Source organism: Dromiciops gliroides, chromosome 6, assembly GCF_019393635.1.
Source record: "Dromiciops gliroides isolate mDroGli1 chromosome 6, mDroGli1.pri, whole genome shotgun sequence".
Classification (NCBI taxonomy): Eukaryota; Metazoa; Chordata; class Mammalia; order Microbiotheria; family Microbiotheriidae; genus Dromiciops; species Dromiciops gliroides.
The window spans coordinates 248,963,123-248,988,905 of NC_057866.1; the positions used below are offsets into that span (position 1 = coordinate 248,963,123).

Below are 25,783 nucleotides of genomic sequence, written 5' to 3' on the forward strand. Positions count from 1 at the left end.
GTGAATGCTTTGTCAGGTCTCTGTGTGAGCAGATTTTAAAGCAGAGTTTGTTGTCTGTCTTAAGGAGGATAAAATGGGCTTGGGGATGTCTACTCTGAGTATAATAATTTTGTTTACTTTATTCATTTCTAATAGTCTGTTTGAAGTTTGTGTATAATTTATTTCATAAGTGGATTAATAAAGTACAAAACCAGTGACATTTGTGAAGTTGACTTTTTAAAACAAGTGTAAGAGTTTTACAATTATCCCCATTAAATTTCATATTATTAGCTATTTCCCAGCATTCAAGTCTATCAAGATTTTGTTTGCATCCTTATGCATTTATCACATCCAATGTGAAAAATATTCCTACTAGTTTTGCAGGCTTTTACAAAGATCAGTGGGGACAAGTCCCAAATCTCCAACTATACAGTTTAAACACCAACATCAACACTTGAAAATAACAAAAGTGATTTTTCTTGGCATCTCAAGTAACCAACCTTTGGCACAGTTGAAGCTAAAATAAAATAATTGTACATTAGTAGTACATGCTCTATACAGATTGAGTTGCTAATTATTTTATGGAATAAGAGAATGGGACCATAAGGAGATCCCTCTGGGTCAAGTTGCAGGCAGCCCTTCCTGGTTCTTTGGATAACTCACCAACAAAGACCAGGATGGCAACAAGAGAGGAATAATGCTTGAATAACACATACATATCGACTACCCGTATACAGCCTGAGACTGTGGATCTCCTTGGGGATGGTGAGGAGTAGTTCTAGACTTTTTCCTATCTTTCAAGGCCAACATTTCTTTGAGTAGCTTCCTCTCAACGTTTTTACCTTGGTCAGAGTGGATCCTGGCATGAAATTCATACACTGAAAAAAACCTTTTCCCTATAATACGTTAGCAACAATAAATAATTTTTGGTGTCTTTGGAATCTGGCCCCTACTTCCCTTTCCAGTCTTCCTTCATCTCATGCTCCTCTGCATATTCTATCATCCAGTTACACTGACCTCCTTCCATTCCTGTTAAATGGTACTCCATCACTAAATTTTGGGTTTTCACTGTCTGTACTCTATACCTGGGATGCTCTCCCTCCTGATCTATGCCTGCTGGCTTCCTTCAAGTCTCAGCTAAAGACTAGCATTCTCCCAATAATCTTTCCTAGTTCCCCTTAACTTATAGCCTTTCATTTTGGGATTATCTTGTCTGTACATAGTCGTTTGTGTGTTATTTTCCCCATTAGGTTGAGAGCTCATTGAGAGTAGGAAATGTTTTTGGATTTTTTTTTTTGGTATCTCCAGTACTTAAGCACAGTGCCTGACACATAGTAGGTATTCAATAAATGCTGGATAATTGACTGGCTGACTGCAGTGGAAGACTTCTTTTGGTTCTTTTAAATTGTCTGTGTACTTTCCTTCTCCTTCTCATTCTCCCCTTCATGCATAGACTTACTTGATATATTTTTTTTGCCCCTTCTCATTAATAGAAAACATCAAACTAAAATATGGATTGTTTCCTTTCCATTCCTGCTCTTCTTTTTTTCTTCTTTCTCCTTTAATAATATTTGAAGAGAGGGTATACATGTTTCAGTTTTTAATTTAGGGTCTTTGTCCCTATGCCTTGAAGTTTGATTAGAGAGAAGAAAATGTAAGAAACGATGCCAGGAGGGGCAGCTAGGTGGCGCAGTGGATAGAGCACTAGCCCTGGATTCAGGAGGACCTGAGTTCAAATGTGGCCTCAGACACTTAACACTTACTAGCTGTGTGACCCTGGGCAAGTCACTTAACCCCAATTGCCTCACCAAAAAAAAAAGAAAAAAAGAAAAGAAAAGAAATGGTGCCAGGAAATTGACGCAAAAGAGGTCACACAAGTGGGATGAACATTTAAAAAAGGAGGAAGAAAAGTTTGCTTTTATTGGAGGCAGAAGGAAAAGAAATCTAGGTTAAATCACAACTCATTCTTGAGCTCTTGATTCCCAACCTAAATAATGCCATGAATTCTGCCTACATAAAAATAGAAGGAATCATATTAATATATATCAAGAACCACCACAGACAGCCAATATCCTTAGAAAGTATTTGATTTTAGTAAATTATAATATAAAGATTTTTATAAAATTCTGGCTTTATAAGACCTAGGCAAACAATAAAATAAAGTGAAATCTTACCTACTTGAACCATTAAATCTATATTGGCTTTCTCTTTTAAAGAAATCAAAATCAAACTATTCAATTTTGAAAAGATTCTCTTATTGCCTGTAATTATAGTATTGGAAATTGCCCTGAGAAGACCTAGTGCCCTAATCAAATAATTGATCACTGTCTTCATGGTCAGATGGCTCTAATCTCCCCAAACTAATTGGTGACTAATTACCACTACCACTTTGAAAATATTCAGTGGATTCATCACTGTCACTGTCACTTGAGTCACTGTCAGATGAATCACTGCTATCATTTCTTTTAGGGGGTTTAAACTTCTTACTGGAATGGGCTTTTATAGGATGCCAAACTCTTTTCCTTCCGTACACATGGTGACTCTTGGTAGAGCTGACCTTTCTATGTGCTGCATAATGGTTTTTTCTGATATCACTAGGAATTTTCGTGATACTTCTCTCTTTATTGTAGCCATAGTGAAGATTTATCTCCTTTTTAATTTCATTTTCTCCTTTTAAAGGGTAGGTGTGACTAGGAGAAGGAATAAGTAGGCCTTGACTTTTTCCTTCACTCAAATTTTTGTCTTTATCATTTTTGGTCTTTTGTTCTCTCTTAGAACTTCCTTCACCTGCCTTAGTATTATCTTTGCCATATTTAGAAATGCCTTTGCCTTCAATTATATCATTACTCCCTTTCCTAGCATGTTGACCAATAATGCTTTGCTTTTTCAAGGATCCTTGAGAGTGACGAATTCCGACTATCCCTTGATAAGCATCTCCTGTGTTGGCATCAATACCATCTCCTTCTTTTCCAGGAAGTTCCCTATAATTTGAACTCCCTCTGATGACATTGTTGCCTTTTAGAATTTGCTTATCAATGATGTTTTTCTCTTTTCTTGATGTTTTACTGACATCACTTCTGACGTCTCCAGTGGAATTTCCACCCTTGGAATTCAAGTCATATTCCTCTTTCTCTGGGACTTCGTTATTGGCTTCCTTTCCTATGAGAAATTTAGAGTTGCTGTTAATGGCATTAGCTTTGTCTGGGTCTGGAACATTTGTGTAATCATCTGTGGTTTCTGTGTCAGGAACAATCATTTCTTGACTGGAAGGAGAAAAGTCATTGTCCTCTTTTCCTTGACCACTGCCGTCAAAATCATATGGAAACTTTATGTGTTTTGGAGACAGTTTTGAGTAATCAGTGGAATATTGGGCATGACTTATGGTTCTCTGGTCTCTTGGAATATTTTGCTTTTGGTTACCTCTTTGGTTATTAGCAATATTTTCATCTCCTTTGCCATGAGCTTCAAGATACTTAGTTCCTTCAAGCTTATGGTCTATGGAATTCCCGATCTTATTGTCTTCTTTATCTTCTTCTACTGCCCAGAGTCTTGAAGCACTTGCATGTTTTCTACCCTGTTGGACATTTTTGTTAATGAGAATGATACCATGTGCTTCTGGTTCAGGTCGATTCTTACTAACACTCTCCCCATAGTCAGCTTTTGCATTTCCAGTGAACCCAGTGTAAATGGTATCCTCAAAGTCAGAATGGAAAGTCTTGCTACTGGCAGTGTCTTGGTCTTTAATCAGGATTTGTTTGCTAGAAGAAACATCTTGGGATTTGTTACTTTCCTGGATAACATTCGCATTAGGAGATATCTCTTGCTTATTTCCCTTGTCAAAGTGATGAACTGGAACATGATCTTTGTTACCTTCTTTTTGCTAAATTGTATTTGCAAAAACAAGAAAATATTCTGCATTAAATTTGGAAACATGACCAATATTAGACAATACAAAATTAGTTACCAAAGGACTTATGAAACCAATTAGTTAATTAAATAAATATTTATTGTGTCTACTATGTGTGGTGGTGAGGTGGACAGGAAGCAAGTATAAAATATTTTTTATACATAAGAGAGAATGAAATACTCTCTGCTTTGGGACTTTGGGAGCTTAACATCTAGTTGAGTACATAAGACTTGTATTACCTGCAAAAAGTAAACGATATGAGGTAAGCAATATTAAAACAGGTACCACAAGTATATGACTAAGTACTAAATGAGTTAATAGTCTATTGCTATAGAACTTCAGAGAAGGGAGAGATCTCTGAGAACTAGGATTGACAAGGAAGACTTCATGAAGGGAGTAGGACTTGATATGGACTAGAAGTTGGACCTTGAAGTATGAGCAAGATTCATAGACAGAGCTGAAATAAAATTTAGAAATTATCTAGTTCAATTCCCTGATTTTACAGATAAACAAACTAAAATCTGAGATTGGATTATTGCAATAGCCTGCTAACTGATCTCCCTGTCTCCAGTATGTTCCACACTAGGTAGTCAAAGTTTTTTTTGTAAAATGTAGGTCTGTCTATACTTTATTCCCCTACTCAATAAACTCTTTTGTTCAGTCATTTTAATCATGTCTAACTCTTTGTGACCCCATTTGGGGTTTTCTTGGAAAAGATACTGGAGTGGCTTGCCATTCCCTTCTCCAGCTTATCTATCTATCTATCTATCTATCTATCTATCTATCTATCTATCTATCTATCTATCTATTTATTTGCGGGGCAATGAGGGTTAAGTGACTTGCTGAGGGTCACACAGCTAGTGTCAAGTGTTTGAGGCCAGATTTGAACTTAGGTCCTACTGAATCCAGGACCAGTGCTTTATCCACTGCGCCACCTAGCTACCCTCCAGTTTATTTTACAGAAGAGGAAACTGAGGCAAACAGGGTTAAGTGACCGGCCCAGGGTCACACAAACTAGTAAGTATCTGAGGTCACATTTGAACTCAGATCTTCCTGACTTCAGGCCTGGGACTCTATCCACCTAGCTGCCCCAATAAACTCTAGTGGCTCTCTATTACCTCCACAATCCAATATAAAGCTGTGTGAGATTTGAAGTTCTTCACAACCTGGTCCCTTCTTAACTTTACAGTATTTATCTCCTTCATGCTCACTGCAATCCAGTCTGACTGACTTGCTGTTCCTAATACATGGCATTGTCTTCTCCTGAAACTGATGCATGGAATGCTCTATCTCCTTACGTCCAATTCTTAGGTTCTCTGGATTCTTTCAAAATTCAACTAAAATTCCACTTTTTTCAGGAAGCCTTTGTCAGACCCCCAGTTGCTAGCATCCTCCCCTCTGAGGTTACCCTCTATCCATGCTTTATGCACCTTGTACATGGCTAGTTATTTGCATGTTATCTTCCCTATTAGACTATGAGCTACTTGAGAACAGCAATGATTTCATTCCCTTTCTTTGTATCCCCATTGCTTAGCATTAGTGTGATGTACCTGGCTCATAATAAGTACTCAATAAATGCTTAATAAGTGACTTAAGATAAGTGGCTTGACTAAGATTACACAGGTAATAAATGGAAAAGTCAGGATTTGAACTCAAGTCTTCTAATTCCCAAGCAACTGAGCTTTCCCACTATATTAAAGTGCTTCCTCCTTTCAGGAGGAATGACCTGAGTAAAGTTAGAGAGATGAAGATAGATGTATGGGAGACCAGTCTGATTGTTGTAGTGAATTCGTGTTGGGAGTCATTGGACCTTTAAAGGGCATAGATTGGCATTCAATCAATGTTTATTGATTTGTTGTTGCTTTGAAACCAGATTGTAGATTTTTCTTTTCTAAAGCATAGTACCTTATACATTGTAAAAGCTTAATAAATGCTTTCCTTTCTTCCTTCCTTCTTTTCTTCCTTCCTTCCTTCTTTCCATCCTTCCTTCCTTCTTTCTCTTAAGTTATAGAGAACCACTGAAGGTTTTAATAAGTGGAAGTAAGTTAATTGAAGGAGTGTGATATGCATTTACATAAGGGAGGAAAAGATGGAAGGCAGAAAGAGTAGTTGTGTTAAGGCAAAAATGAGATAATGAGGATAGGGCTGTGATGAAATGAATGGAAAGGAAGGGTTAAATATCATAACTTTATGAAGGAAAAGTCAGTAGTTTGAAAAGAGTCAAATTTAGATTTAAGGTAAAGAAAAACTTCCTAATAATTAGTGCTCTCCAGTTTTAGATGGCAGATTAGCGACAGCTACCTAGCTCAACTTTCCCAATATTTTCCTTGAAAAAACATTAAAATGAGGGGCAGCTAGGTGGCACAGTGGATAGAGCACCGGCCCTGTAGTCAGGAGTACCTGAGTTCAAATCCGGCCTCAGACACTTAACACTTACTAGCTGTGTGACCCCAGCAAGTCACTTAACTCCAATTGCCTCACTAAAACAACAACAACAACAACAAAACATTAAAATGTGCCTCAAATCAAATTTTGGAGCAGTAAAGAAAAAAGTTAGGGTAAGAGATTTATCCAGCCTAAAAAAACTTAAGAGGTAGACAAAAGAAATCTATAACATCAGCATGGAGGTCTGGTGGAGATCTGTCCAAAGCCCACACACTTTGTGGCAACAACAGCATCTGAAGCAACATCAACAGCTTTGGGAGCTCTCTTCCCAGGGAGGTGAGCGGGTCAAACAATTGCTCAGAAAGAGATTATAGGCGACACTTTGCTGGCACTGGATATAGCTGGTGTGAATTGGCAACTCCATTGTCAATATGTAGTTCTGAGTTCAGCTCCAAGGCAGAAAGGAGCACTGGGGGCCAGTCACAAGGAAGCAGGGGCCCTGGTCATAGTACCAAAGCAGAGAGGAACACTAATCCATGCAGCTACAGGGGACATGGGGACTTTCCTTGGTAATGACCAGAGTTCAGATGAAGAAAGTACTGACCATACCTATCCCAGAATCATACCACCTTGGAAGCACCAAAACCTTTCAGACATCCAAAACTAGCTCTGAAAACAGCAGCAAGAAAAACTCTGAAACTTAGTACAGTGTTTCCCCACTCCAAGGTAAAAAGAGCCCAACTTTAACATAAAGTACAAAGTCAAGAAATAGGCTGGAAAATGAGCAAACAAAAACAAAAAATGACCACAAAAAGCTACTATAATGGCAAGGAAGAATAAAACAAACTCAGAAAGTCAAAAATGTAAAAAACAGTGACAAAACCACCTAAAAGAAAAATGTCAATTGGATCCAAGCCCAACAAGAATTCCTGAAAGTGTTAAAGGAAAGAGTGGTAGTGGAAAAATTTGGGAAAGAAATGAAAGTGATGAAAGAAAATTATAAAAAGAGAATTACTAGGGGGCAGCTAGGTGGCTCAGTGGATAAAGCACTGGCCCTGGATTCAGGAGGACCTGAGTTCAAATCTGGCCTCAGACACTTGACAATTACTAGCTTTGTGACCCCAGGCAAGTCACTTAACCCTCACTGACCTGCAAAAAAGAGAGAATTACTGGTAAATGAGGCACAGAAAATACTGAAGAAAATACCTTAAAAATAGGATTGGGCTAATGACAAAAGAGGCACAAAAATTCACTGAAGGGAAAGATCTCCTTAAAAAGCAAAACTGGGGGGCAGCTAGGTTGTGCAGTGGATAGAGCACTGGCCCTGGATTCAGGAGGACCTGAGTTCAAATCTGGCCTCACACGCTTAACAATTACTAGCTGTGTGACCCTAGGCAAGTCACTTAACCCCAATTGCCTCACCAAAAAAAAAAAAAAGTGAAACTGGCCAAATGAAAAAAAAAAAGTACAAAAGTAAATTTTAAAAACTTCCTTAAAAAGTACAATTGGGCAAGTGGGAAGCTAATGAAAAAAAAAAACAGAAGATGTGAAATATCTCATTGGAAAAACGACTGACCTTGAAAATAGATCTAGGAGAGATCATTTAAGAATTATTAGGCTACCCAAAAGCAATGATCAAAGAAAGAGCCTAGACATCATATTTTAAGAAATTATAAAGGAAAACTACCCCAATATCTTAGATGCAAAGGGCAAAATAGAAATGGGGAAAAAGTCAACCAATCACCTCCTGAAAGAGATCCCAAAATATACCCAGTAAAAATGACAAATGCTGGAGGAGATAAGGAAAAAAATAGGTACATGAATGAACTGTTGGTTGAACAATTAACTAGTCCAACTATTCTGGAAAACAATTTGGAACTATCCCCAAAGGGTAAAAAAGCTTTGCATACCCTTTGGTTAGCAATACCACTACTTAGTCTGTATTCCAAAGAGATCAAAGAAAAAGAATCCATATGTACAAAAATATTTATATCATTTCTTTTTGTGGTGGCAAAGGATTGGAAATCAAGCGGATATTCATTAATTGGGGAATAGCTGAACAAGTTGTGGAATATGATGTGATGGAGTACTATTGTGCTATAAGAAATGATAAGGGGGTGGTTTCAGAAAAACATGGCAAGACCTAAATGAAATGATGTAAAGCGAGGTGAGAACCAGGAAATCATTGTGCACAGTAATAGCAATGTTGTAATAATAGTTAACTGTAAATGACTTTGCCCCTTTGATCAATACGATGATCCAAAACAATTCCAAAGGACTTATGATGAAAAAATGCTACCCAGCTCTGGAAAGAAAACTGATAAATTCTGAATTCAAATTTAAGTATAAATTTCTCTCTTAATTTTATTTTTTCTTGCTTTTTTGAAATATAGAAATATATTTTATATAGAATAATAATGTAGAAATATATTTTATATGATTTCACATGTGTAATTGATATTATATTGCTTGCCTTCTCAGTGGGTGGGGATGGTGATAGGAAGGAGAGAGATAATTTGGAACCCCAAATTTTAAAAGAATGTTAAAAACAAATAATAGATCATAAAAGGGGAAAGGACCTACATGTGCCAAAATATTTATGGCAGCTCTTTTCATGGTGGAAAAATGTTGGAAATTAAGGGGATGCTCATCAGTTGGGGAATGGAACAAGTTAAAGTATATGAATGTAATGGAATAATAATGTGCAATAAGAAATGATAAGCAGGCAGATTTCAGAAAAACCTGGAAAGACTTATATGAACTCATGCAAAGTGAAATAAGCAGAACCAGGAAAACACTTCACATAGTAACAGCAACATTGTGTGATAGTCAGCTGACTCTTCTCAGTAACATAGGGGTCCAAGACAATTACAAAGGACTCATGATTGAAAATGCTATCCACATCCAAATAAAAAATTAATGGATTCTGAATGCAGATCACAGCATCCCTTTTTTCACTTATTTTGTTGGGGGGGGGTTTGTGGGGAGGGGTTTCCTTTTGGTCTGTTTCTTCTTTCACAGCTGTGATTAATATGGAAATATGTTTCACATGATTGCACATATATAAGCTATATCAAATTACTTCCCGTTTTAGGAAGCGAAGGAGGGAAGGAGGCAAAAAATTTGGCACTCAAAATCTTGTAAAAACGAATGCTAAAAATTGTCTTTACATATCATTGGGAAAAATAAAATACTATTAAATAAAAATTTAAAAAACTATTTTTAAAATTAAAAAATAGTATAGTTCATAAGTGAGTTGGTCTGTTTCAAAGGGTAATGGGTCTCTCATATTTGAATTCTACTTGAGACTAAAGAGTCACTTGTGGGTACAACACAGAGATGATTCTGGAGGGGTAAGGATAGAGGCACATTCTGGTTAGACAAAGCAGAATGCAATAACTGACTGTGGGAAAAGGAGTAACTTGCTGAGTGGCTTGAGAAAATTATGGCTCAATTAACAAAAATAAGGAGGTCAGGAAGAGACACTGGTTTTGGAGGAGAAGATTTTAATTGTAATTGGATTTGCTGGGAAATGTAACGATCAAATAGAAAGATAGAGTAGTCATCTGGAAATCCTATGATTTAGGACTAAAAGAAATTTTATAGGTCATCTAGTCCAAGTGTCCTATTTTAAAGATGAAGAAAGGGAAGACTAGAGTGGATAAGTGGCACACCTACCATGATAGAACCGTGTAGTAAGAAGCCAAGACTTGAACCCCAATTCTCTGACTCCAAGTCCAGAGCTCTTTACACCATACCATGCTACCTATCAAATAGAACTAGCAATTGGGAGAGAGGTTAGAAACTTTATATGCTAAATTGTTGAATTATGAATATTGAGTCAAAAGAGATTTGGAAGTTTTCTGTTCAATATCACTCCTAGCATGAGAATCCTTTCTACATCAGACAATGTTGTCATTCAGTTTCCATTTGAACAATTCCAGTGTACAGAAATTTGCTCATTTTTGAAGAAGTATATTATAGTTATTGACTATTTTAATTTTTATAAAGTTTTCCTATACTGATCTGATTTTTCCCTTTTAATTAAGGGTAGAGGCCCAGATGCATGCATGAGCATTAGATAATAGGAAGAGAGAGCCCGACTTGCTCTGTTGTGTCCTTGTTTCTTCCTGGGCAGAAGTTTTCTCCGTTCTTTCACATTGGTTTGGAGAGAGTAAAATTTATTTTACTGCATTTTATTAGGAGGTGCATGTATAACAGATCTAGGTTGGAATGACAAAATGAACAAAGGTGAAGAGGTAGGAGAAGAATGCAGTGTGTCAGGGCAAAGTCTAGCAATGTTGCTGAGGGCATGACAATATTGCATATTGCCAACAATATTGCCAAGAAACAAAAACAGGCCCTGACATTTTCCAACAGTTCAGCAATCAGTACGTTGCTACTGTTGGCAGGAGAAATGCTCTTAAAAATGTCTGAAGACTGCTGCCATTGCTTCTCTGCAATTTATAGAGTTTTAGAGAATTGCCTAGAATAAAGAGAAATTAGGCCAGCTTTGTATTAACTACTTCCCACAGTCTCTCTCTTTTAAGGGAGACTAATTCCTTTTAAGATGGTCCTTAAATTAGGAATAAAAATAAATCTAAAAGAAACAATATTAAAAATTATTCAGCCATTGATAGTTTTAATTAATTCATGTTATTTGTTTATTAACTTATCAAGTACCTTCTCTGTGTATTTCAAAATTCTTAGCAGAGCTAGTCAATAGAACTGTAGGTAAGGAAGAAATGAATGTACAAATTGTAATTTTGATGATGATTCCTATTTCTTTGGGCAATATGCCAAACTTTACACATAGGCAGAAGGGGCTGCTACCTACATCGAGTCATTTGAGGGCTGCCAAAAGGCTTCTCTGACCCTCCCCCAAAGGGGAAGGGAGGAAAGAAGTATTTATTAAGCACCTACTATGTGTCAGAAATTGTGCTAAGTGCTTCAGAAATATTATTTCATTTGAAATAATTTTTTAAATCTTCAATTTATCACCACTAAAAATCTGTTAAAGTATTCTGGCTAATTTTTAAATATTTTTTTATTATATATATTAATTATATTACCTGAGAGAATGCAAAAAGACTCAATCTTATCAAAATCCCAAAGAAGGGTTTTGATGGAATTAGATTCAAGACAATAAATAAATGTTGATGAGTGTAGAAAATCTGGAACAGACACTTACTAACTGTATGACCCTGGGCAAGTCACATAACCCTCATTGTCCTGCAAAGAAGAAGAAGAAGAAGAAGAAGAAGAAGAAGAAGAAGAAGAAGAAGAAGAAGAAGAAGAAGAAGAAGAAGAAGAAGAAGAAGAAGAAGAATACTGGAGCATAGTTTGTGACAGGAGACTGGAGAATAGGGTGCAGAATAAAGATTCTGAAGCCCTACCTAGATAAAATTCCCAAGGAAGCAACAAATGCCTGAATTAAGGTGGGCAATATAAACTGCTGACCTCTGCAGTTTTGCCTTGGGATGACATGAGGTTTGAACCCACAAAACAGAAAATGAAGGTAGTGATTCCTTTTGCCTTTATATAAATTTGACTTTCCCTCCCAATAGATACAAAGACACACCCAGAGAAAGCACATATAGTAAGGTTGATTCAGCTCCTACTAAGTCACAATACTATAATTCTGGCTTTGTTAAGTGATGGTAGCAGATGTGACCACCAGAGGGGAGATGCTACAAAACCCCATGGATTTTCCTGTTTCTGCTAGCATAATTTACCAAAACCTATTTTCCATATTGAGTTTATAGTTATAAGTTTGGAAGGTGTCCGTGTGGCCCCTTTCCCTCATCTTTGTGCCTAAGTGGTCCAGTGTCATAAATCTCCATGAAAACAGTTCCATTTTTATTGGAAGGAGGGAAGGTGGTATGAGAATAAGTTTTATTTCCTTAATAAGAATGTAGGAAGAAAATTTTCTATTTAGCTTAACTAATGCCATTTTCTTTTTCTTTTTTTTTGATGCCATTTTCTTTTAAGGCACTATTTTGTGATTGAGTTGTCTTGAATAAGTTATTTTTTCTATATAGTGTTTTTTAAAACTAAGATAAGCAGTTGTGAAGTGTGATATACTTAACTTGTGTTCTTAAACAACTGATAAACATATGTGGATCCTCCAATAAGAAAAATCATCAATAAAAAGTATTATAAACAATTTTACCACTAATTTATGTAGCCAACTACCATTTTACCCTCATTTCTCACATAGTTTTGCTTAGTGTTGCAAGTATTCAAAAAAATTGAAAGAGGATTATAAATTAAATATTAACAAAGATTAATGTTTTCAAACATCTGACACAATGATTTGAAAAGAAAAGCATAAAATATTTTATGACATACTGTATCATCATACTTCACTCAGAGAACATCTCCTTTCTTAGTGTAAGCTAAATATTGTCAGATTTTTTTTTCAAAAGTGGTGAACCCATTTTAAAAAGCACCCCTACAAAAAACAACTCAGATATCACTGCACAGGGGGCAGATAGGTGGCACAGTGGATAAAGCACTGGCCCTGGATTCAGGAGCACCTGAGTTCAAATCCGGCCTCAGACACTTGACACTTACTAGCTGTGTGACCCTGGGCAAGTCACTTAACCCTCATTGCCCAGCACACACACACACAAAAGATATCACTGCATGATAACTATAGCATGATACGTGTATATACACAGACACATGCATGTACATATATGCACACATATGTGCATGCATGTATACATATATGGGTATATCTGATCACTCTGCCCTTCAGAACTGTTAAATGTAGAAAATGTAGAAAAATGTGACATTAACATTTAATTCAGTATCAAAGGAAAACTTCTTGGTTTATTATTAATTATGTACTCAGGGTCTATGTGTTTTCTACTAACAAATTTGGAATCATTTTATTGTCAATTAACTCAATTTGGAATGCTCCAATTTCACCAAAGCTCATGAAACTGCCTCAGTTACTAACTCCTTTGGTTGGGTCCCCAAATGGGCATTTATATTCTATTCTATCCTCTTGGAAACTGTTTTTGCAAGGTTCCAGCATTAAAAAGTAGTTTAGCAATATGGAAAATTATAGATTGTAGGGATGTTACTTATAGGTCTTTTTAAAGTTGAGGAAACTGAGGGGGTGTAAGTGACTTAGTCAAGTTCACACATATACTTAGTGTTAAAGACAAGATCAGAGCTCAGGTTTCCTTTTCCCCAATATAGATGATTTCTCCTATACCACACTTCCTCCTATGCTGTTTCCAGAGATAACATTTTCTAAATGTAGAATTGTATAATATAGTCTTTTTAATTTAGCTATTGAATTCCTATAGTTTTGCCTCTGAAAATTTAAAAATAGAGCATATTTTACTTAAACCAAATTAATTATATTTATATACTTGGAACCTCACCTTACCATTTTCTAATTTGTATGTGTCTATATTGCCCATTTTTGTGATCCTGTACTATAATGGGAAGCAAGCAAATGGCTTTGATGTCCCCATGGACTGGAAAAACTCTTTCCCCCTCTCCCCTTTGCTAATTGTTTCAATAGAGTCATTCACATAAGCATGGCATAGCTATATAGTTTCTTTACCATGACCATGGAAGAAAGGAATAAAATCAAATGAATTAAGCCATGTAGATGGGTCTACTTCTCTACCAAGCTGCTCAACCTCTATTTTTTTTTTTTTTTGCGCCAGACAAAGGGGGTTAAGTGACTTGTCACACAGCTGGTAAATGTCAAGTGTCTGAAGCCGGATTTGAACTCAGGTCCTCCTGAATCCAGGGCCAGTGCTTTATCCACTGCACCACCTAGCTGCCCCCCTCAACCTCTTTTTAAGATATGTAAGCAAACCTTAGAAAAATTTTTTGGCTTTATTTCTCGACTTCCTCCTTCCTCATGGACTCAAGGAGATGTTTATTCCACCACAATATTATTGTCTTTTCATTGGAAAAAAAGCTGCAGGGTCTGAAGCAGGCTCTATTCATACCAATGACCAATTTTTCTCATATTCTATTTGTCCTGGGGTTGGAGGGTAGGGAGAGGCAGTTTGAATTCTACCTAAATAGGAACACTCCCCATGCCCAGCAATGGGTTATCCAGACTTTGCTTTCAGCCTTCCATTGCCACACTCAGAAAGCTAAAACTCCTGTATTCTAGAACCCAAGGTGGGCAGAAGCAAATGGGGAGAAGGGGTGTGGGAAGGAGGTGACTGTTCCTGCCCTCCCACCCATTATCTATCTAGCTATGAACACAGACTTCTTGAATCCTTGCTAATTTCAGAGTAACTCTTAGTGTTCTAGGTCAGTGGAGTTCTAGAAGGATGAGAAGGGCTCAGATGGAATTGGAGAGGTTTGATGAGCCCATTTGGAGAAGGGAGAGAAGAGTAGGTATGCAGGTTTATTCCTTCTATTATCATCAGGTTCTGTCACTGTAGGTCAAGGATTGACCCTGGATCAAGGTAGAAAGTGTGACCAGGATGAAGACATGCATTAAGGTCTGTAGCAGCAATTAGAGGGAAGAAAAAGGGAAGAGAAGAAGGAAAATCCTTATGATAACAGGCAGGAAGGAAAAGGGATTTCTGTGGCCACTTTTGTTTTTGTTTTGTTTTGTTTTTGTGGGGCAATGAGGGTTAAGTGACTTGCCTAGGGTCACACAGCTAGTAAGTGTCAGGTGTCTGAGGCTGGATTTGAACTCAGGTCCTCCTGAATCCAGGGCTGGTGCTTTATCCACTATAGCGCCACCTAGCTGCCCCCTTAATGGCTGACTTTTTAATAGGTTAGAAGAGGTAAAGTGCTGAAGTGGAAAAAGTCTTGGAGCCAGGACCATCTGGATTCCAGTCTTTCTTGTGACACACAGGCCTGCACAAATCACCTAAACTTTCAGCACTCTAGACAAAAATGTAAGGATATAAGCTGTAGAGGTACCATGTCCTGTGGTGATAGAAGGAGTAATAGCCACTCTTTATGGTGTCTAAAGAGCCTAAAATTTGTTTATTTTTAAAATCCCTTCCCTTTCTTCCTTCCTAATCCTCCTGGTGGTTGACTGGGTGAGCAAGTGTTGGTCACACCATTACTGCAGTTTGATGAGGTACTGATGGAAGTGTGTCTTTCTGACTGATCGTGACTTCAGATAACCATGAACCCCACCCCTAACTGCCTGGGGATACAGTTTGAGCCCTAAGGAATATACTTCCCCAAACTTATGCCATATTGACTGGATATTATAACATTTCTCTGTGGTATCAAGAAGTGTTACTCACCTAAACACTATATTTAAATGCCTGTGGCGAGGGAAGGGTAATTCCTTCCATAGCTGCCTAATTGAGCATATGTGTACAAGGTAATTGTTTTAGGAGGGCAGTAGCAGTTGGAGGGAATCAGGAAAGGCTTCATGTAGGGGGTGGAACTTGAGCTGAATACCGAAAAAAGTGGTTTTCTAAGAAGTGGAAGTGAGGAAAGAACACTTTCTGGGTATGGGCACCCTGTGGGAGATGAAATTTTATTTGTGAAAACCAGAAAAAAAAGCCTGAGTTTGTCTCAGTGGAAGAGAGTGTGAGGGGGAGTCATATAGGATATGGTCAGGTCGTGATGGGCTAAAAATGACAACTGGAGGAATTTGTTTTGCATTCGAGAGGGAATCAGGGTCACTGAAGTTTTTTATAGGTTACTTACTGGTGCTGCCCGGACGAGATTTAGAAAACACAGGCTCCAAAGGATCACTTGCATTTTTGAGGATTTCTAATAAAACACAACAATTGTTTACTCTGTTAATGATTAGTCAAAAACAAGCAGATTTTAAAAAAAAAGTTAAAAGCGCAAACTATAGTGTCCTCTTTCAGATGTCATGGCTTTCATTTTCCGTTATTAATCACTGTCTTATCAATTTGTCAATATTTCTTTTTTTTCTTTTTCTTTCTTTCTTTTTTTTTTTTTTTGGTGAGGTAATTGGGGTTAAGTGAGTTGCCCAGGGTCACACAGCTAGTAAGTGCCAAGTGTCTGGGGCCGGATTTGAACTCAGGTACTCCTAAATCCAGGGCCGGTGCTTTACCCACTGCACCACCTAGCTACCCCAAGTTTGTCAATATTTCTTATGCTCATAATGAATTTTGGCTGTTTGGGATTGTTACCAAAAAGAAAAAGAAACAAAACACAGAAAAGTAATTGTGTTTCTATCACTCAGATGACAACAGTGATTCATAATGTATGCTATTTAATACTGATAGTTTCTTTGCTGTTTTTCATACAAAATTTCTCATCTTTATTCCTTTACAATGCCACCCAATATCTGGAATGTATTTCCTCCTCCCCTTAAATTCATGGAATCCCTGGCTTCATTCAAAATTCAGATGTGATCACCTGCTTGAGTCCTTTCTTCATACTCCAACTACTAGTGCCTTCATCTCTTCCCATGCCCCCAAATGGCTTGGTATAAATTTTGTATAGATTTTCTATCCACTTACATGTGTCTATATGGTTTCTCCTGATAAAATGCAAACTCCTTGAGAATAGGAGAATCTCCTACTTCATTTTTGTCTTTGTAAAGAGCTGGCACATAGTAGGTGCTTCATAAACTAATAAACACATTTCCTGATACCAGATCTTGAGACATCCAGAGAAAGTGAAGTCTAGTAGGCATCAAAAATTCATTTGACAAATCTATAATTTGTTTTGTTGAGATGTCGACCTGTAATTGTTTTTATGATACTATTATAAAACTTTAAGTGATGTCTAGAAATGGAAATACCATGCAGAAATTCTCATATTTATACTCTTGCGAATATAAGAATCATTTCATCATTAGTCTAGTTTAGAATCAGAAATGGGAGATCTTGACATGTTTGAAGCTCTAATCCCAGTTTGACCACCACCCTGCACTTCCTCTTCATCCTCACTATTATTCCAGGTTCTTCTCTCCCTGCTGCCAATCCAGTATCTGTAACTGTAAACATTCAACTTGGGAGGCTGGACCCACAATAGGGATCTTGTAAATTATGGTCTTCCCAGTTGTCCATGCTATATATTAGTAAGCATCCCACCCACTTCACCTTGAAAATCACTCATTCTGACACAATCGCCAGGAATACTAACAATTACCTTGGTCTACTGAGTTTTTATCCTACCTCTGATTAAAGGAAAAACAGAGCTAAAATAACTATTCCAATCTACTAAATTCATTCACTCCAAGAAGAGATGGGATGTAAAGTCACTGTTATGACCGTGGCCAATTTTCTTAACTTCTCTTGACTTCAGTTTCCTTATCTTTTTTTTTTTTAGTTTCTTTATCTTTAAGAAATGAAGTGATTGGACTAGATAATCTCTATCTAAATCTTTCTATAATCCTAAAACAAAATTTTCTGTGTCATTTCCTCATTGTAGAGAGACTTTATATTTAGCTATATTTAGTATTCATGATAACCTAATAATAAAATATTTCTATATTTAGTATTAGTAATATAGTATGTATTAATTAATAATAATCTATTTTGTATATATCTACAACATATAAGAGACTATATAGCATTGATCCAGTCCCAGAGCCAGCTGAGTTCATGTTCATCCTCTGACATGTGAGACCCTGGACAAGTCATTTGACTCAGTGATTCAGTTTCCTAGTGATTCTCTAAGGCTATAAGTTGCAGCCCAGTTTTTCCTCTGCACAGGTGGAGAGTTTCTTTCTTGGGAATTTCATAAACTAATGAAATCATAGATCTGGTTGGGGGATGTCTATATCAAAAGCACATTCACAGAATGATTAAATAAGACCTTGGGAAAAACACAATTTATCTCTGGTAGCACAGGATAGCAGAAATGACAGAGATTCATGTGTCTTTGGATTCATGTGCTTATGACACATGCTGGCTGTGTGATCTTGGATTAAGTACTTAAATTTTCTGTGTCTCAGAAATTCTCTAAAACTCCAAAGTTACAGATGAGTCATAATTGAACATTGGCTAAGGAAGTTTCCATACTGCTATAGTCATAAGTCCTTAAAAAAATCTCAACCCATTCAAACATTTTAATGTTAATAGCCCCTAATGAGGTAAGCATTCTCATGGTTTCTGAAATTTTAAGCATAAGTACAATATGTTATTTATTGATTATTGATTAAATCATTATTCGTGCATTAAGATAGTAATACAATTGTAAATACATTTATAATATTTACTCATTATTAAATGTAAAAATAGTCTCTATTGAAAATTTTAATCAAAATATTATTGTGTCATCTTTACATATTTTAAATGATTCTTTCAATGGAATAAATATTCTATTCTTTGAAGGAATAGAAAAGTTAACTAAGATTATTTATTTTTAAATTCAGTCTTTAAAATAGTCCTTTCTTCTGAATTCATAGATCTCTTTGAGCTCCTATTCAATAATCTAATCACATTTTAACTTTCCCAGAACTTTAGAGATGGAAATGATGGAAACTATGATAACAAATGCCCAGTATCAAATTACTAAATGCTACCTGATAAAACTTTAGGAAGAGATGAATTCTAATTATCAAAATAATCAAATTATTTATTGTATTCCTACTTAGAGGGATAATACATAGATAAGTGATATTTATTTCTATTGTTATATACTATTGTCAATTCTGAGAGCAAATACTTACCCCAAAGTCAGTCAAAGGAACATAAATTTAGAGTTAGAAATGAAGTCATCTACCATTCACTTTACAGATAAAGAAAATGAGATCCAGAGTGGTTAAGAGACTTGCCCAAGGTCACACAGATAGTGGCAATAGATTTCCCTTTTTATGACAAAGCATTATTTGATATATAAGAGCAAACTCTGACTGCCCCACACTGAAAGTTTCAGTCAGAATGACATCATATCCTCCTCCTTCACAAAGAAGAATAGCTTCATTTGTAGTCCTTGTCAGATCTCTTAAACTTCCTTTAGGAGGAGATTGTCTAATGTATGCATCCATGTCTTTTGACAACTAAGTCATCAATGTTTTATCACCCCAAGTGAATCACCACTTGTACAAGAGGAAGAGCCCCTAGCCAGCACAGGTACTTTGCATCCATTCTGAATAAGCATCTTCCCCAAACATACAATAAATGTCAATTTCCCAGCACCTGGAGGACCAGACAATCTCACCCTTACATGCAGGACTTTCTTTTATTTCATTCATCTTGTTCTTTCCTTTTAGATTAATTTCCATATGCATTTACTTTCACAATTAACATAACTTTCAGATGAAAATGGCATTAGTATACAAATAAGATAAATAGCTACTATAGAGAGAATTACTTGTTATTGAGAACATTATTTTACAAAATTACCTGGTATCTTCAGTCTGTACTCTTCAGTAGGCTATGTAAGCCTTAGGCATTTTGCTGAAATTTAAAGTTTGTTCTGGTTCTGAATGACCAATCAGCTTTAGTTGGCTTAGTACCAGCATGAGGAGAGCTTATGGGGTAGAGAAGAGTGGGTAAAGTAATTTTCATCTAAAAATGTGTTTCTGTGGTAGGAAGCAGTTATCAAGTGTTCCAGCAAGTTGGATAAATAGAAAGTATATAAATACTTCAGTTGAGCAGTCATATTTCCAGATAATTGGAATGGATTTTAGGGCTTGGGATGTTGTTCATAATATTAGTTAGATATTTGCATTAGGGAATTTTTGCAAAGGAAAAATGTTTTATGCAGCACATATTTATTAAACACTATTTATGGAATGGCTTAGGGAATGGAGAGCTGGCTTTCTGATCAAAAAGATTTGAATTCAGGTTCTGTCTCTGACACGTCTTGTTGCATGACCATAGCTTCTCACTGTCCCAAGCAACTGTCTAAGATTATAAGTTGCTAAACAGGTGCTGATGTATTGGTAGAGGGATTTCCTCTAAAAACTGTCAATGGCACTGTGCTAGGTTCTGGAAATAGAAAGATGAAAAACAGCATAGCCCCTACCTTTAAGGGATTAAATAGGGAAGGAAAGTCACATGTGATGCAAAGGAATCAGTAAAAAGGATAAGCCAAGAGAAGAGAGAGTTATAAGAGAGAGGGATGTTCATCAGTGCCAAGTGCTACAGGGAGATCAAAGGATATGGAAAATGATAGTAGAATTTAAAAATAAGGATTATCACTAGTAATCTTTGAGTTATAGAACAGTTTCAATGCAGTGGCAGATTAAAAAATCAGGTTACAATGGGTTGTGGAAGGAGTGGGTTACAAATTCAGGAATGGGGGTATATAGACTATTCTGTCTATAAAATTTATACATGGAAAAGAAATGCACAGGATGATAGCTTGAGGGGATAGCCAGGTCAAAGATATTTTTAGGATAGTTGAAATGTAAGTACATTTGTAGATTGAGGGGAAGGAGCCACTATAAAGGGAGAGAATGAAGAGAATGGTAGTGGTTGATGGAGCAAGGACATATTGGAGACAATGTAGGATAGCAGAAAGAGCAATAGATTTGGAATCAAAAGAACTAACCTGATATCTTAGCTCTGCTACTCATTACCTTTAAATAACCTTTAGCACGTCACTTAATCTCTCTGGGACCTCAGTTTCCTAAATTGTAAAATGATATCATTAGACTAAATTACCTCTAAGGTGCCTTCTAACTCTATGTTTGTGAAGCTATAAGAATGCATCAAGTGTCCATAGGGAAGGGTAAATTTTGGCAAGAAGGAAAGTGAACTCTCCAAGAATAGAGGATAGGATACTTTACAGACTTAGACAAAATAATAATAAAATTCATTTGGAGGTTAATAATATCAAATATTATAATAGAAAAAGGACAAAAGGAGGACTTAAAGAAACAAAATCTCAAACTATATTACAAAGCAATAATTACCAGAAATAGCTCTGTCTAATGGAAAGACTGATGGAGAAATAATTAGATAAGAAAGGCAGAATAGATTACAAAATAGAGGCAGTAACTCTCCTGAACTCTCCAAAATTCCCCTCTAAACAACTTTAAAATCATGTCTTAAATTGAATTCTGGAGCAGCGGTGCCAACAAAGTTGGAGTGAAATATTTTACAGCCCAAGACAACTTAGGAGTTCAGCAGGAAAGATCTGTCACACTGAGGTGGTGGTCAGTCCAGAGTACAACACGGATGGCACATTAGCAATACCAACAATGGGCCTTGGAGGTGGCTGCAACAGCAGTGGAAGCAGCAGCATCTTTAGGAGCTCTCAGCCCACAGATGGTTAAGTCAGACAACTGGTCAGATAAAGATTACAAGGGACGCTTTGCTGGTGCTGAGGTCATGACCCTGTTATATTACCCATATGCAGTTCCCAGTCAAAGTTCCAAGGCAAAGAGAAGCACTAGTGGTTGTAGAAGCACTAGTACAGGGGCCCCATCACAGTTATAGGAAAGAGAATGGTGCTTGTCATTACTCACAAGGGAGTAGAGGCCCAAGTCTCAGTTTCAAGGTAGAAAGGAGCACTAGTGCTTATGGCCACAGCACCTGGTCACAGTTACAAAGCCAAGAGGAGCATTAGCACTTGTGGTTGCAAGGAAGGAAGATCTCTTTCTGGGTGAAGACCAAAGGACAGGCCTGGAGCATGGAAACACTTTTCCTTAGATTATACCACCTTGGAAGCACCAAAACTTAACTAACATAGAATTAGCACCAAAAACAATACTAAAACCCCTGAAGCTTAGGACGGTGCTTCCCTCTATACCTGGAGCAGAGCCTAACTTTAACATAAAGTTAAAAAATTTAAAATAGTGTATAAAATGAACAAACAACAACAAAAAATCTGACTATAAAAACTTACCTTGGTGACAGGGAAGATTAAGACACAACCCCAAAAGAAAACAATGTCAAAAGAGCTACAAGCAAAGTTTCAAAGGAGAAAAAAATGTGAATTGGACACAAGCCCAACAAGGATTTCTGGAAGAGCTTAAAAAGGATTAAAAAAATCAAATTTATAAGAATCCAAGTCATTCCCCAATTGAGAAATGGTCAAAGGATATGAACAGGCAGTTTTCTGATGAAGAAACCAAAGCTATCTATTCCCATATGAAAAAATGCTCTAAATCTCTAATGATTAGAGAGATGCAAATTAAAACAACTCTGAGGTACCACCTGACACCTATCAGATTGGCTAAAATGACAAAAAAGGAACATAATAAATGTTGGAGAGGCTGTGGGAAAATTGGAACACTAATGCATTGTTGGTGGAGCTGTGAGCTGATCCAACCATTCTGGAGAGCAATTTGGAATTATGCCCAAAGGGCGATAAAGCTGTGCATACCCTTTGACCCAGCAATTCCACTTTTAGGTCTTTTGCCCAAAGAAATCATGGAAGGGGGAAAGGGACCCACATGTACAAAAATATTTATAGCTGCTCTTTACGTGGTAGCAAGGAATTGGAATTTGAGGGGGTGCCCATCAATTGGGGAATGGCTGGACAAGTTGTGGTATATGAATACAATGGAATACTATTGTGCTGTAAGAAATGATGAGCAAGAAGAGTTCAGAGAAACCTGGAGGGTCTTATGTGAGCTGATGATGAGTGAGATGAGCAGAACCAGAAGAACATTGTACACAGTATCATCAACATTGAGTGTTGACCTACTGTGATGGACTATATTCTTCTCACCAATGCAATGGTACAGAAGAGTTCCAGGGAACTCATGATAGAAGAGGATCTCCAAATCCAAGAAAAAAAAATAAAGAAAGAACTGTGGAGTATAGATGCTGATTGAACCATATTATTTCTTTTGTTTTGGGTGCTGTTGTTTTTTTTTTCTATTTTGAGGTTTTGCATCACTGCTCTGATTTTTTCTCTTGTAACAGGATTAATGCAGAAATAGGATTAATGCTATTATGTGTATATATATATGTGTGTGTATATATCTATATCTATATCTATATGTATAGAGATATATAGATATAACCTATATCAGATTACCTGCTGTCTAGGGGAGGGGGGAGGGAGGGGAGGGAGGGAGAAAAATCTGAAATTGTAAAGCTTGTATAAACAAAAGTTGAGAACTATCTTTACATGTAACGGAAAAAATAAAATACCTTATACATAAAAAATTTTTTTTAAAAAAAGGATTAAAAAAATCAAATAAGAGAGGTAGCGGAAAAATTGGGAAAAGAAGTGAGTGATGCAAGAAAAATTTGAAAAGAGAGTCAACAGCTTGGTAAAAGAGGCACAAAAAATACTAAAAAAAAAAAAGTATTATGCCTTAAAAAACAAAATTGGCTTACTGGTAAAAGAGGAACAAAAATCCACTGAAGAGGGCTCCTTAAAAATCAGAATTATCCAAATAAACAAAGTACAAAAATGAACTGAAGAAAAGATCTCCTTAAAAAGTAGAATTGGAAAATGAGGTACAAAAGCTCACTGAAGAAAATAATTCCCTAAAAGGCAGAGGAAGAATGGGGGAAATTACCTTACAAAAAAGAGGAGTGGGGCAGCTAGGTGGCACAGTGGACAGAGCACTGGCCCTGGAGTCAGGAGTACCTGAGTTCAAGTCCAGCCTCAGACACTTACTAGCTGTGTGACCCTGGGCAAGTCACTTAACCCCAATTGCCTCACTAAAAAAAAAAAAAAAGAGGAGCACAAGTAAGAATTTTTACAATGTAGGGGAAAATGAGCAGAGTGAGCAATGCTTGATCCTTATATTTATCAGAACTGGTTCCAAGAGAGAATAACATACACACTCAACAAGGTATTCAAATCTATTTTGCCCTATAGAGAAGTAAGAGGGGAAGGGTATAAAAGAAGTAGAGGGAGTCGATAGAAGGAAAGGAAGATCAAGGGAGGCAGTGGTCAGAAGCAAAACATACTTTTCAGGAGGGACAGGGTAAAAAGAGAGATAAATGGGGAAAATGGGATGGAGGAAAATATATAGTTAGTAATCATAACTGTGAATGTGAACGGGACGAATTCAAACATAAAATGGAAGTGGATAGCAGAATGGATTAAAACTCACAATACAATAATATATTGTTTACAAGAAACACACTTGAAACAGAGTAAAACTCAGAGTAAAAATAAGGGATTGGAACAGACTCTATTATGCTTCAGCTGAGGTTTTTAAAAAAGCAGGGGTAGCAATCATGATCTCAAACAAAGCAAAAGCTGTAAGCTATGACCAATACAAAGATTATTCATGATTATGGAGGAATTTTAAAGAAACATACTATCTACCTCCTGACAAAGAGTTTATAGATTGTTCTCTTCCTTACATAAAACATTCTGTGTCTTGACTCCATAACTTAACATTAGTCATGTCTTACAGCTTTCAAAGTCATTTGTTTTTACAATATCATGAAATTTGTTCTTCTCTTGGTTCTGCTTATTTCATCCTTAGTTTGTGAAAATCCTTAAAATTGTTTATTTTTATGATGTTATAGTATAAATTATTCTTCATTCTGCATCAATTCCTATGTCTTTCTGTGTCTCTTTGAAAGCATCTATTATCACATTTCTTAGAGTACAATAATATTCCATTGCATTCATATGCCACAACTTATTCAGCCATTCCTTACTTGATCCTTTATTTACTTGATCCCTTACTTACACATCCTTTTAGCTTTCAAATCTGCTATTAATATTTTTGCACAGTTAAGACCTTTTTCTCTTTCAAGACCTACTAATGGTATAGCTATCTCAAAAGGTAAACACCATTTAGTAACTTTTTTGTATAATTCTAAAGTTTATGCAATGGTTTTGCCCATTCATAAAACCACCAATGGCACATCAATTTGTCTGTTTTCCCACGACTCCTCCAACATTTATTATTTTCTTTTTTTAATATTTACCAATTTGATGAATATGAGGTAGAATCTCAGAATTACTTTAATTTCCATTTCTCTAATTGGTAGTGACTTGGAGATTTTTTTTCATATTCATATAACCTGGGTTTCTTTCCTTGAGAATTCCCTCTTTATGTCCTTAGACTATTTATGAAATGGCCCTTAATCTTATAAATATGAAAATTAGTTATATGTCTTGGAATTTATACCTTAATTAGAGAAACTCATTGAAAAAAATTCCCTAGTTTTCCCTTTTGATCTTATTTTTATTGAATTTATTTGAGCAAATATTTTAATTTCATATAATCAAAATTATCCATTTTATCATCTGTAATCCCCTCTATCCCTTGTTTGGTCAGAAGTTTCAAGTCCCAGATAAAATTCTATCTTCTACAAAAAGTATGTGCTGATCATCCTTAATGCTAATGCCTTTCCTTTATTGATTATCTCCAATTTATTGTTTCTATATCTTGTTTGCACATAGTTGTTTTCATGTTGTATGCCCCATTAGACTGTGAGCTCCTTGAGGGAGGGAATGTTTTTTGCTTTTCTTTTATCCCATATTTAGTACAGTACCTGACACATAGGTAGCACTTAATAAATCCTGATTGACTGACTGGTTATTCCAATGTGATGCTATGTTGATTTATCTATGTTGCCTTTAAGCATATTGTAGTCTCAATGTATATATCTTATCATGTTTATTTTTATTGTAGCCTTGTCTGAAGTCATGATAACTAACCATCAAACACCACCACCCACCACCAACAAC

General features: G+C 36.4%; 1 protein-coding gene across 1 annotated transcript; it reads right to left on the bottom strand.

Moving 5' to 3' along the window:
* Positions 1-2,111: 2,111 nt before the first annotated feature.
* On the bottom strand, positions 2,112-19,581 carry MEPE (matrix extracellular phosphoglycoprotein). Its single transcript, XM_043973214.1, has 3 exons — positions 19,561-19,581; positions 15,938-16,003; positions 2,112-3,859 (listed from the first exon to the last, which is right to left on the bottom strand). Exons 2-3 carry the CDS (start codon positions 15,989-15,991, stop codon positions 2,351-2,353), a joined length of 1,563 nt encoding a protein of 520 aa, XP_043829149.1. The 5' UTR covers positions 15,992-16,003; positions 19,561-19,581; the 3' UTR covers positions 2,112-2,350.
* Between the last annotated feature and the right edge of the window lie 6,202 nt (positions 19,582-25,783).

Excerpts from the sequence above, each read along its gene's own strand:
- MEPE (XM_043973214.1), bottom strand. The coding sequence starts at position 15,991 with ATGCAAGTGATCCTTTGGAGCCTGTGTTTTCTAAATCTCGTCCGGGCA. Across the intron at positions 3,860-15,937 it reads ATCTCGTCCGGGCAGCACCA|CAAAAAGAAGGTAACAAAGA; the intron begins GTAAGTAACCTA and ends AATACAATTTAG.